The sequence below is a fragment of the Parambassis ranga genome, chromosome 5 (genome assembly GCF_900634625.1).
Source record: "Parambassis ranga chromosome 5, fParRan2.1, whole genome shotgun sequence".
Taxonomy (NCBI): Eukaryota; Metazoa; Chordata; class Actinopteri; family Ambassidae; genus Parambassis; species Parambassis ranga.
In genome coordinates, this window is record NC_041026.1 from 19,578,583 (window position 1) to 19,592,978 (window position 14,396).

The 14,396-nt window shown below is 41.3% G+C and overlaps 1 protein-coding gene across 3 annotated transcripts in view; it reads left to right on the top strand.

Moving 5' to 3' along the window:
* Positions 1-501: 501 nt before the first annotated feature.
* LOC114435704 (low-density lipoprotein receptor-related protein 1-like) overlaps positions 502-14,396 on the top strand; it is a 75,074-nt gene continuing 61,179 nt past the window's right edge. For all 3 annotated transcript variants that reach the window (XM_028405610.1, XM_028405611.1, XM_028405612.1), the window contains exons 1-2: positions 502-1,092; positions 12,270-12,392. In XM_028405610.1, the coding sequence (XP_028261411.1) occupies positions 996-1,092; positions 12,270-12,392 (220 nt within the window). In that variant the 5' untranslated portion in view covers positions 502-995. The remainder of the gene's footprint in view (positions 1,093-12,269; positions 12,393-14,396) is intronic.

A 14,396-nucleotide genomic window follows, 5' to 3' on the forward strand; every position in this document is an offset into this window, starting at 1 on the left:
CCACCAGATATATGTGATGTAGTAATTTCTTCATTTGTGAAGTGCTTTAATCCTCCCTCATTTTCTACTACTAATTAAATACTGATTGCGAATTGCTCAGTCATTTTATAGCCATTTACAAGGCCGTGGAGGTCGTTTATGGAAAACTTTAGAAAAGATTTAACAGAGGTTAATTATTGACTTCAGAGGTACATAAAAATGAGATGGAGGTGTGCTTCTTGCTCACCAATTTCAAAGTGAAACATTATTAGGTGTTCATGTGTGATAACAAAAATCAATAAAAAAAAGTTGCAGAATGCAGAAAGCATGTCAACAATGAACAATTAAAGAGATAACTGGCAGATGAACACACAGAGTGCGGGTGTAGGTTTCTAATGTGATTGTGTGGAGGTGGATGGAGGTGGATGGAGGTGTCTGGAAAGAGCCGTGGGGAGGGAGAGGGAGGGCCGGCTGAGCCGCTGATGTTGCGACGTCACTCTGACTGACTGAGCTCCAGGCTTCAGGCTCAATCTGCGGCCAGCAGCAGCAGCAGAGGAGGTGGGGAGGAGAGGAACATTTGATCCACTTCTGCTTTATTTCCCCCTGTGGCTTCTTCACCGGGGCAGGGAGAACAAAAGGCGGGACAGACTGCATGATTACAGGCGCCGGCTCTGCTTCATCTCGACTGCAAAGCTCCAGCTAGCTTGATGCGCCGTTCAGCCTGCTGCTAGCCTTTGTGGCAGGGCTGTCCATGCATCTAAGGACCCCCTAAGCAACCCCGGGCTGGGAGAAGCCTCGGCTCTTTTTCTTAGTTTTTTTTCCTCGTCCTGACAGTCTGCAGAAAAATATTCCACGAGTGGGTAGACAGCAGCCTTGTCAGATCCACTGCGCACCCAGAAAGCGGATTTCCAGCATCACCGCCTGGGCACGGTTACACGTCCTCGCCTGTCTGCAACCTCCAGCTTGACAGGACCAAAAAGCAATTGATGACTAATAATCCTTCAAGATAGGCTACGATGTTGCGCATCACGGCCAACATGTTGGCAGCAGGGTTGCTTTTCCTGGGATTCTTGCACAGTTTGGAAGTACTCGCTCCGGCCAGGGCTATTGATGGTAAGCAGCTCTGATTCAAAGATTGTGTGAAAGGCTTAGAATAACCCATTAAGAGTGCGGATAGTGATCACCACAGGGTTTATTGTGTGTCTGCGTGCAGTGAGAGTTAACTGTACCCTGGAGGAGTGACTGTTGTATTGAGTGAAGCAACGTGGAGGCAAGACAATTAAAGCTGTCTTTTGTCTCCCAGTGTAACATGTGAATATTGCAGTGTCACAGCAGTGATCCCACAGCTCCTGCCTTCCTCTGGTGCAGGCTCTGTCCACACACATCTACACTACAATACAATTGTTGCACAGAGACCCCCTGTGCTCGCCACATGTTTACATGTCAGCACACCCAGTAAAAGATGAGCAGACTTTGATTGCTTCAGTGACACAGACCCATAATCACAATGCTGCTGTAGAGACTGTGAAGTTATGTGTGGGTTAACACAACGGTTTTTACTGAGTTTGCTGATGTGATGACAACACTGGAATACTTTTCAGTCTCATATTTAAAGTGTTGTAACACACTGTGGCTGAAAGGTGTTAAATAGAGTGTGTGGTTACTGCCATCAGCAGGCATGTGTAACACTGCATGTTTCTCTTCTGGACATTCTAATCAGTCATTATTGTGCCGATAGTGACCAGCAGTTCAAAACAGCTCCCTGCTGCGACCTTGTGAACGCACACCTTCCCCTAACTGGAACAACTTCTGGAAACTATTAAACCTCAGAGTCCTGCTCACGCTTTCCTGTGTTTGGTAAGAAAGGAAAAGAGGAGTTAGAGCAGACAGGGTTCTTCAAATTGTTTGCAGGTGAAATGGAAAAAAGCAAAGATGGCATGGTAAAGGAAGCTTGTGAGGTTATTTTTTTAAATAAGCGTTTACTGTAGCTGCTGCAAAGCTCATTAGGGTCTTGAATGTGACATTTCATTAAATTAAAGAGGACTTTGATTCAAACCACAAGCTCCATCTTGTGAGATGCATCATCAAGCCCTAAACGCTTTCCTGTGCCTTTGAAGTCGTCTCATTTCACTTGGCAGACCTGTGCTGTGAGGTTCTTAGGGAGTGAAATCCACATAAATTACCACCCTTAAGATTGACTGGGATAGCCTGCAATCACCTGCAGTTTCTCCCTGCTTGTCAGTCCACAGCAGCAGCAGCAGAGAAATCCTGCCTTTAAAATAAACTGCCTCGATGCACAGCTATTGTTTCAGTGAAGTCTCCCTCTGTCTCAGTTGTATTGTGTCGGATTGATGAGTCAGCCCTGTGCAGTGCAAGAGAGGAGATCGCCAAATCTTAGCTTTGCTTGACGACCCGCTGGGATGCAGAGGCTGCTGTGTCTCCAGGAACTACACAGGGATTTGTTTGCAGTTGGCTTATGGAATTTATCATATAGTCTGTAATTTCAATGCTCATGCCCTGAAGATTCTGAAGTTTATTGGTGGATACATGTTTGGTGGTTAGGATACTGCTCACCCATCAATTAATCATTTTTTCACAGCTCACTGTTGGCAACACAGGAAGTTACACCGCAGTGCTTCATTCCTTTTGGGTTGGGTTCTCTTGGTGTGGAACAATGCGGCTCCCTTGGTGCTCACATTGGCATTTTTGGCAAAAGATAGAGAACAAAAAACAATATTGTGCATTGTGCTGTGCTACTGTAAATGCTCTGCTGTGATCTGCCAGAAAGTTATCAGCTCTGCTCATTTTGCTTTTTAGCATGCAATACATCAGTTTTTTGGTTCATTCAGATGCCTTTGGTCTGTGCTGCTTTCAGATTTGAGCTGAGCTGCATCAAAGTTTGTTTAGAAACATAATTCAGTGTTCATGTTTTAATAGAACCAAACCTGCCAGCACACATTTAGGCACATGAATGCAGGAGGTAGCACGGTTATGATTGTTGTCATTGCTTTAAAAGTCCAGCCACTGCTGTTGTTTTCCTGTGAGGACAGAACGTTTCATGCATAGCTTAATTGCTTTTAACCCATTTGAATGTCTCTTATGTTTGCTGCCTTTTGAACCACACATGCTTCGAGGAGCCTTTTTACAGACTTGTTTGCAACATATTTTTCAAATTTTCAGACCTCTAAAGATTTTGTTCTCATCGTCTCAATGCTGTAGCCAGTGTTAAGGCCCTGGGGAACCAACAAACCCTAAATTTAATTGGGTCTAAACTGTCTTTGTTTCCCACAAGAGACCTCAATGAACAGTCTCAACTTGTTCAGAGAGCTCTGCTAATTGGAGACCCAGTGGAAACGGCCCTAATGAAAGAATTCACATCTATGAAAGTAATGTCATTGCAAAGAGATCACTGGCCCCTTACAAATAGACAGTGATGTACCCTGAGGCTCTTGGGTGGAATACCTTTCATAGAACATGAATGCATAAGTGTGTATAAGATTGTGTCGTTTCATATTTTCTCCTTCTTTAAAGTAGTAAAAAAATCCCTCTCTCTCTCCATTAACACACCATGCATCTTCTCCTGACGCTGTGGACGTCTCTGCTGCAACATTTGGTGGAAACCCTAGAACTGGTGCAGCATTTGGCTGTTAGAGGGGTGATACATTGACATCCACAGGGCCAAAAGGTTACCACTTTACTGTTTACTGACATCGGAGGGCAATATCGAGTACAGAGTACATTTGTCAGACCCTGGTTGCTGTTGACCTAATATTACACACACAACGTTTAATGTAAATAGCAGAAGAAGTGTATGTTTCAATCTGCTGTAAATATGTGGTTGAGATTTGTTCAGTGCTTGCTGCCTAAAATACCTTATATGACACACTGTAAAGCAGCCGCAACTGCATAACTGAGCAGCTTATCCTGAGGAAAAACAACTCGGGAGTTAAGTAGAACTCACAGGCACTGGTGGTTTATGTGGCTGAACAGTAATAGGCCTAATGGCATTCTGCCCTGCTGTAGGAATATATTTTTAAGAGTTTTTAACAGTTTTATAAATAATGTCTCATGTCATATAATAAGCCATGTTTAAAGTGTTGATTTGTTTTGCTTAATGGTTACTGTAGTGCCAAATGCTGTGTGAATAAGCAGATATTTTGCTAAAAAGCAATTTGATTTCTGTATGATTGACAGTTGGCCAGCTGCCGTGTTGCGACGTTACTTTTTTATATTGTTTACTTTAGTGGGACTGGGAAAAAATGTCACATTACCAGCCAGAGCCCAAAAAAAGAGTGAAAGTGAGCTCTTCTAACACCACGTTTTCATTGTTACGTATCTAAGCTGGAGCAAATAAATACCCTTTATTACTTCAGTCTTTTAGCTTGGGAATTAGTAGAAATTCACATTATATTTTCAGGTGTAAATTGATTGTTTGGCCTTTCGCAGAGCGTTCGATTTAACACCACTCTCAAATTTCTGTCCAAGATGTTATCTTAGCTTAGCATAAGGACAAAAATAGGCCCACCAGCACCACTAAGACAAACTGCAGAGAAGCCAGAAAATATACTGTTTCTGGCTAAGGCTAACAAAACCCCCCAGTAAATCTGCATGTTTCAGTTTTGTGCATTTAAATAATATTTTTGATTTATAAGCCACAGAGATGCTGGTAGCCAGAAGTTGTTACTTTTGATCAGAGTCATGCTTGCTGCTCCCTCTGATACCAGCAGAGAAGCTTTATGCTGTTTCCTGGATATCATTCATAATGAATGCACAAATATAGCTTATGCGCATTATTCATCTAACTTAAAGCAGGCAGGGAGCAGAAAATCATTTTTCATAACTGCATGATCTGCTGGTTGAGTCTTTTCAAATCTTACATCCATCTAGCTTCAGTGTTCTGGGCACATGTAGGCAAACTTGTCAAGACAGCCCTGTGACCCACTTTAGACTTGTGACCCTCAGATTGAGATACACTATCTAGATTGAGCTATTTAAGGACTGGAGATAGTGCACAGCCTTGGGAGGCCCTTTGAAGGAACATGAGCAGTAACCTCCTCAGGGATATCATGCACAAACTGCTGTGTATCCACAGCAGATGGACAGTGTCTCTAATTTTTTGGGGCCGACTAAATGTATTGTTCTGTATTTGTATATTTTTCAGCAGTGAATATCAACAGCATAAAATGTGTGAAGACACTTTACAAGAGAGCCGCAGGATTTGCGCACAGTAGTGATTAAGTGGCTCCTTGAGCCAGATTGAAAGTTACAGTGCTACAGTCTCTCCTCATAATAGAGATTGAAGAGGGATGTGGTGAAGACAGAGACTAAAGCAAATCTTTGTTGTGTGTGTGCTTTACAAATATGTAAAGTAAATAAAGACATTATATCTCTTAATATGTCTGTTAGATGCAGCGTGCAATAAATGTAAAAGGTAGTTATCAGGGCCAGGTCAGGTGACTTGTGTTGACCCCTTTCACATCTGCAGCATGGGTTTGACTATGTGTGACTTGTGTTGTTGACATTTATTAAGCTGGTACCCTTTATAAAATACAGTCAACTTTTGATGTCATGCTGCTACAAACAAATGCATTCAGAAGACTAGTTTTACTTACATTTGTTTTTTCAGTGTGGAATAGAGCAGGTTCACACCTATTGTGAAGTCATTCCCTTAACTAAACAAACACAGCTCATTCTTTCAGTGCTTCCTGTTAAAAGGCAGAGCACATCTGGCATTCACTAAGACCCTCCACAGCTCCATGCAGACTGCACCAAGGTCAGAAGTGATGCAACTGTGATTTAGATAAATCTAAATCACAGTTGCATCACTTCTGACCTTGGTATGTCAGATATGTTTGGAAATAAATTTATTTCCAAACATTTAATCCAAAACACACCATGCGCAACCCTCACCTTAACATAAGCCTAATTGTAACACTAATCCCTAAAGCAGGCATTCACCCTTCACTCAGTGACAGAAATCTACTCACATGACCTTTAAGTGGACACACTACTGTTAGTGCCTGAGGAAACACAGTAGGTGGATCGGAAATGTATCAATGCAATGCATTTTTTTCAAACTTGAGTCTGAACATTGAACATATTTCTAAGTCATCTTTAGATTCAGTGTGGAAGAGTTCCCACACTCAAATGTCTGTGTAGGCAACAGCGTGGTCTCTCTGATTATGTGCAATGTGTTCCTCTGGGAAGGGAATGGGTGGCTATTTGTTTCTCTATTATTAGCCTACACAGACCATACTGTAACTAAATGGAATATGTTTTAGAAATGTTCCTGAACAATTGTATTTTTAAGATGTGGCGAGTAACATTGACTAGTGTCTTTGATATTGGGGTAATAGAAGAGAAGGGTGTGCTCACACTTACTGAATGGCAACCAGTCAGTAAACCATCACCAACCTCCTTAAAACTCTTTTTGATCATTGTCTGCAAGATCACTTTTCTTCATCGCAAGGTTGTTTTAAGTGAGTGTACAGTGTCTGAAATGCAATGTGAGTGCATGCAATTTAAAGGGTGGTACTCCTACTAAGGCACGAAACAGCATCGCTGCACATAGTCATACTATAGTACAGTACAAATGTACTTGGCGGAGTATTCATCCTGACCTTCATGTTTCCCCCTTCCAGTAAGCCTATTTATGCTAAGCTAACAGCTGCTGTGTTTGAAGCATTGCATATTTATGTTATGTGTATCTTGTTAATGCTGTGTTAAAACAAAGAATTTTTGTAGTTTCCAGAAGCAGTTTCTGGTGCCGAGGTTGTCTCAGCACATGGACAGCAAATTCTAGAACATTCTAGAGAAGTTACATGGAGCTCATGCGTCATGCTGAGACTTGAAATTTGTACTGGTCTTATGAAAATGCACTGAAGAATTTCATATAATCTTCTTTAAAATGTTTCCCTCGGCAGCATACTAAGAAGGCTTAATTGTCATTTTTCTCCCTTTGCTGCTACATGAGGCGTGTGCTCTGGTGGTGGTACAGCAAAGGGATTTGTCTAAACTGACTATGTTGATAATGGTGGATCACACCTTGTGGTTTTTCTGCTTCGTCCCCACTTTGCTGCTGAATTCGAGTTTAATCCTTATGTGGAAGTGAGGGAGGTCGTGGCCTCTTCCCCTGAGCTCTAACACAGAATCTACTACAAATAGCAGTCATGGTTGATTACCACTTTGGGGTTGAGACATGGTGAAATCTCAGCTAGACATCCAAATAGCTCTTAATTAGGTTCACATTTGATTACTCCGCTCCACCTACCTGCCTTGTAATACCACAAAGGCCTGTGGGAGATGAAGTGAGTTGTTTTGCTCAGATCTGATCTGTAAGAAGCAAACAGTTGCAGGCAGGTGTGTTATTGTCCTGCATTATGAAGCTCATTTTACTTGGAAGCAATCGTCAGGCATGAGCACATTCCAGATGTTAATTCTCCCTTGCCTTAGCTGCGTACATACACTCATATCCCAATATAGGGAACAGCTATTTTTATATATAAATATTTTTGTATTTTTTTAAGTTACTGTCTGAATTTTTGTTCTTTTCTATCACGTCATTACATATTAGACTTTCATAACTCCTCCAAACCCTCCCGGAAAGTTTTAAGGCACAGCTGGAGCCTCTTCTTCTCTGTTTTGTAACATGACAAATTGGAAAACTTTTTCTCTCCCTCGTTCTTATTCTCAGTCTCTTCCATTACAAAATCATGAAGAGCTCATGTCTCATGTGGAGGTGGATTAGGAGGTGGCAGGCTACAGTCAAACAAGCTCATGCCGAAGGTCAAGAAAATAAATTGCTGTTTTTTCTCTACTGCAGTGTATCATACTTCCATTTTTGGCTCCTTTGTCATCCCAATTACAGAAGTTCATCAGGACATTGTGTGCACAGTAAAAATATTTAGCACATTCCTCACTTATTTTTTTCAAATTATGTTCTGTGAGTTGTTTATCATCCATCCGTTGCAGCATTTCTGATGTCTCATTGGGTTGAATTCTGTCTATATATTAAGCCATGAGTCACTGTTCAGCTGGTTGTGCTGCAGTTTGTGGCCCTTGGACAAGATTAAGTGCAGATCAAGGATTCACCAAGTGGGCGTCAATGTCGAGATTGATTACACACAAGTCAAGCTGTATGTCTTGTCCTGATATAAACCTCCATCTTTTAAATATTTAAAACCATGATTTTTTTTCAAGCCTAGCAGTGAAAAGAATTTGGGATAGCAGCACCATCTTCTGCCTCTGAGAAACTGTGGATGTGTTTTCCTTGTGTGAGTACACACTATCTTCAGTAGCCTAAACCAAGTATGTTTTTCCCATTGGTCTCTGTGTGTTTTAAACATGTTTACTAGGTATTTACTTCGGCCAACGCACCCACCTGGTGCGTTTTACGCTGCCTGTCAACATTATTATGCTCGTGTTGGAAATAGAAAGCTTCTGCAGCTTGATGGGATAACCTTCTCAGATCAGAGCCTCTGCAGCTTAAGGAAGTGCAGGTAGTTTGCAGGTAGTCAATGAAAACAACCTTACAAAGATGCTACAATGGCTTATGATGCTTAAAACTGTTCCTCAAATGACTGACTCCAAAAAGTTAGCAAGAGTTAATTTAAAAAGGGTTACAGGTCGATGTGACCTGCCTGCTTCAACTCCTCTCATTCTCCACCTTTACCCAGTTTTGGATTAGTCAGGCGTTAGTGGGACCACACTTTAAAACTGATGGACAGAGCCACATCTTTTAGAACTTTTCTTCAGCAAACGCTATGACAGAGGGTTCTTCCACCTTTATTTTTTAGTTTATTTTACAGCCGAACCAGCAGCTACCACACACAACCTGCTTTGAAACCACTCTAGATCCCTGTCAGCACCGCTGTTGACGGCACTGTACGTCCACCTTCCCCTCAGCCTCCATTGAGTGGTATGTGATGAAGCCGTAGTCTCAGTGTCTGCTGGAGCTTTGTAGTGCCCTGGTTGATCTTGAGGGCCTGGCCTCCAATGTATTTATAGCCCTGCTGTGGGTGTTGGAGGAAATGGTGATGTGGCTGGGGGGGCGAGGCTTGTGTGTTTGCCTTAGTAGAGGACTCTTCCCCCCAGCCAGACTGTAGCAGACAGCAGAGGGGGCAGAGGCCAGTGGATTTGCAATCCAGCCCAAATGGCAATGACCCAAAGCATTTTCATGCAGCCTCCACTTTGGTAAACAGACAGGCAGCTAATTGATAGCATGTGTGACATTCCTCCATCCCATCTCCAGATCCCAGTCCAGCTCAGTCTGTTCTCAGATCATCAGGCTGTGAGAGCCCTGCCCCCTATGAACTGTAGTTCACAAACCACTCCATTTGTCCTCTTTGCTGGAGACCACTTCATTTCTTTTCTTACATCATGCTGTGCCCTACTCATCTGTAAGCATACTTTCTTTTGGGTCATTGGGTTTGAAATGAATGCTCTAAAAAGTGATAATGATAGTGTTTATTGGCTGTAAAACGGTATTTTTTTCCCTCTTTCCCACTTTTTTCTACTATTTGTAAAACCTGTCAGAACTTCTAGCTGTTTGTAAAATCAATAATCATAACAAGTCTTTCATTATTAATCTCTTTTATTATTTATGTCTAAATGTTATACTGCACAGAAGGCAGGATCATGATTATATTGAGTATATTTTCAGTGGACTGTTGATGCCCAGTGACTGAAAAGATGACAGATGTGAAAAATGATTCCAAGTTTTAATAACCACACACAGATATGGACAACCATAATCCATGATGTCCCTCATATTTTCTTGAGAGTTGTTCATGTGGGAACACAGTGGGAACTGTTACTATGTTGGCAGTGTCCACCTAAACTCCTACATTAATCCAATTTCAAAAAGAGTGTGAGTGAAGCTGTGGTGGAAGATGGTCACATGTTTCATATGAAACATTAATATTCATATAAAATCACATAGTACAGTCACAAATATGGAATGAATAAATACTTATTAAAATCAGTTATATACAAGGATGTAAACCTGTTTATTTTTCTATAGAGTTAGACTTTTTAACATTTTTAACATGGGAGTCTATGGGGATTCACTTTTGGAACCAGTCACTAGAGGCTGCAGCAGGAACTGCAGATTTTGTGTACACTGTGTTCATATGTCTGTGTGCTAAAACTGCATGCTGCATATATGTCATATATTTATTTTATCAACACTATATAGACTAAAGTAAACACTGATTAGGCATGCTAATCTTTCAAAGGAAAGTGACAGCTGTTGTAGTGTGTAAGTACTGTAATTATTATGATGATGAATCTCAGCATGACTTTCTCTACACTTTCCTGTTCTCATCCTAGCACAGCTTCATCTTTTGCTAGCTAACCTCTTGACCTACTTCCTCTCCTTGCTGGTAAGTTCCTGTCAGCAGCACCATGTGGCTGAGTCTGAGGTTGGTGTGAACTCCTCCCACAGCCATTATTGGATGTGGGACAATAGATGGAGACAGTGGAACTGGCAACCTGCTATACCTGAAAACAAATAAATATGAATACACACACCAAAGAGGAAGGATGAGAAGCAAAGAGGAAATTCTTAAACACAAGCTTGGTTGCACTTCATGAATTATTCAAAACCTAGTGACTTCTGAGAGCAAAAATACGCCCCTCTACACACACATCCTAACACCAACCCGCACACACAAATGCGGATCATAGTGGTACGAAGAGGAGGATAAGTGGAGAGTGTGTAAATGTGTGTAGCAATATGTCAGGTTGAATTCATGGTATTTGGGTTGAGCCCCATTTCAAGATTCCTTTCACTGCTGGAGTTGGAGGCTAGCTTTACATGTAAATGCTGTTTATCCTGCTTCATCCCATCATCCACCCTGTTCTATCCCATGCTTCCCCTGTCATGCTGAGTGCCTAAATAATCTGTAAGTCACAGCACTGGTTTCCAGTCAAGGACTTGTACTTTGACCCCAGGCAGCTGACTGCGCAATGAGAATGCTAACCCATGTTCACATGAAAAGAAATGAAGACCAGAGTGTCTAAGAAAAACCTTTTGCCTGACATCAGGTGCAGAAACATGAGCTCCAAATATCTGTTCAGTCACAACCTCATGATGAATATTCAGACCCCAAACTAAAATCCAATTATCCCCTAGGATTGCCTCCTGCTCCCTTTAAATGTCAACCAGCAAAATGTTTTCATTATTATTAAAATTACTAAATTCATTTAATAATGTTTCATACAAAGCAACAAGTTACAGTTACTACAGTAATTTACTAAGTCTTGGTGATTTTCTTTCACATCTGCTTTTCTTTATATTATTAACTGAACATGTTAGCATTTAAGATTGTACAGGTTAACTGAAATATATTATACTATGTTACACAAAGTATTGTATAGTTATAGTGTGCATGTGATTATGCAATACTGGTTCAGGAGGAGCAGACTAGAAGTGAAGTCCAGAAACAGTCTTTGGCTGTTTATTCCAGTCTTCCAGTGGCACGTTTGTGACTTTGACTGAATGATGATGACTTTGCATCTACAATCCACCACAGAGGTCATGCAAACAAAAGGCTCATTTATGACACTAAAGCATTTTGGATCCGCAGCAATTCATTAATCTGGGATCCTTATTTCCCTTAATTTCAGTAAGGAGAACTGAAACAACTTTTTTTTTTTTTACAAGGCTATTTGTCCAAAAAAGCATCTTTGAGTTACAGTGAAACAGTATTCCACCAGAGCTAAGTTCCAGCATTATGCTCTGCTCAGACAGCCAGAGCCCCTCCTGAATGTCCCTGAATGACTCAGCTAGAGTGTGCACAGTATATGTGTGTTGTTAGAGAGTTGCTAAGAGGACTTGAATTAGTGTGAGTTTGACAATGCTCCCCCATTTGGCTGTGTCTGGTTGTGGGTTGTTTTTTTCTCACCCTGTAAAATTCGATTGAATGGATGGTGGCGGGCGATGCACTGAGCGGGAGGCTCTTTGCCTTATCATATGAGCTGCATTGCCATCATAGGCCTGGGAACGCTGACCTGGATACGTAGGTGCAGCAAGTTTTATGCAAAGCTTTCTGAAACCTGCACGACTGTGTGTGTGTGTTTGTGTACATCCCTTCTCTATCCTCTCCATCAAGCAGCAACTTTTCAGAAGTTAATTAGGACCAATGAGGGCCACTATTGACTCTGAGCCCAACTGACACTGCTTGTTTAATGAGGTCTCCGGAATTTAGATCACTGACACAAAAGCAGCTGCTGGTTTTTTGTTGTTGTTGTATAAATTATTTCATTTTCTTTTATTTGTCTCTTTTCAGCCCCAAGGAGCTGCAGCCCAAAACAGTTTGTGTGCAAAGATGGGGTGACATGCATCTCTAAAGGCTGGCGCTGTGACCGGGAGAAGGACTGTCCAGACGGCTCTGACGAGGAGCCTGATGTTTGTAAGTTCAAACTGTGACATATTGTATAACATCTGAGTAAACCTAAGCTGACAGAATTCTGGTTTTCCATATCAATATTGACAAAATTTTTCTCATTCAAGTATGTGAATTCTTGTTGAATGGAAAATCTTCCCTCTTTTTTGACATCAATAAGTGTATGTTTGAGGTATGTTAAGGCAGAGAGCATTTTCACTGTATTACTTGAATAGGCTATGCAAACACTGAGTATTAGTACATTTATCTATTAGCTGTCTCAAACTAAATTCTTTTCCTGTCATGTGAACAGATGCATTTTGAAAGTTGTTTTTTTCATGATCAAAGATATGCAAATACCCAACTGTAGTCATTGATCCCTTTAAACATGTTCTACTGTTCTCACTTTCAGTCTGTTGGCTGACAGGCTGAGTGATGGCCTATTAGATTTATTTGTGCTGAGAGCAGAGAAAACAATGGGGTGTTCTATCAGCATGTGAGAGAGGTCATTCTGTTCTGTCATGCCCAATTAGGAGATTCACAGAGTTTGTATTTCTCTAATAGATGTGATTTCCTGTTGCATTCAGCACCACAGAAGATGCAGTCATTACACAAAACCAAACAGAAGGCACTAAAACAAAAGACAGCAGTCATTCCAAAGTCTTCATTAGAGTTGAGATGCTTTGAGGTTGAATCCCTGGGGAGGGAATGAAAACAGCAGTGTCTTTTTGGTCCGCCCGCCAGACTAAAATGCCTGTAGATTCCTAAAAAGACAGAGGAGGGTGGGCAGGAGAAGTGTTAGTGTGTGTGTTTTCGGAGGGGTTGACCTGAGAGATCGACAGAGAGAGAGAGAGAGAGAGAGAGAGAGAGAGGGAGAGAGTGAGTGAGAGTGAGAGCTGTAGCTGCAGTCTAGACGCATAAGGCTGTATGAGAGTAGGTCTGGAAGTCATTATAGACTCGCCCAGAGCAATGGAGAAACCTGCTGTTTTTCACAACCTGCTCCCCCCACTTTTCATCTGCAGGCCTGCCTCCTTCTGAGTCTCTATCTGGGACAGAAACAACAGTGACTCTCAGTTTTATAGTGTCAGGATGGAAAATCTAAGCATTTAGTCACACACAAAAGAAATCCTACTCGTTGTCCTTCAGAGAGTTCACGTTTTTCACATGTAGTGTAGGTTAAACAGTCAGAGTTGTGTATTTGCTCCTGTAGTGTTTTCTTTGTCGGCAATTCTCATTAAGAAAAACAATCCCAAAAGCAGTAATGAAGTGAAGCAGGCTAGCCTGGTATTTCTCAGTGTCACTAACACAAACCAACATAAAATGACTTGTGCCTGTTCATCTATTCATTCATTCAACCATGTCTGTTTATTATAATGCATATGTATTACTATATACACCACTGAAAACAATCCCTAAGAAATACTAAAGACTGATACATGTGGGCCACTCCATTGCAGACATTGCAGTACCGCTTCTTTCAGTTAGTGATGCAGGGTCTTACTTTGGAATTTATCTATGTGTAGTTTTCAATAAGCAGAGACAATAAGTATTCCATTTACACCCATCATCCATTATCATCTTTATGGAACCCTTACAGGGAATACCCAGCGTGCTAGCTCTCACAGCACTGAGTAACTCTTCACATAGCTACAGCTCTCCTCATGAGGGCAGTGATTTTCACCTCTTTTAATGCTGGAACCCTGCATGAAATGTGCCAAGGTGATGGCCATGTTGGTTCACTTATGTTTAATTAATGTCACAATGCAGACCTGAGCCAATGCTGAAATAGTGTCCTATGTGAAAGAAAATGTGGCGCTTATAACTGGAGGAGAGCTACAAATGTGTGAGAGCATTTCACTGACATTAGAATATATCTATATATGCCCACTTGTGTAGAATGGTCCTCAGCTGCTTTTTTACTGCTTTTTCAGATAATTTCAGAAAATGTTAAATGACACAAAGAATACTGATTTAGTCAAGTGCTGCTGGCTTATTTGTGACATAGATCAGCACAGTATATTATTGTGTGTA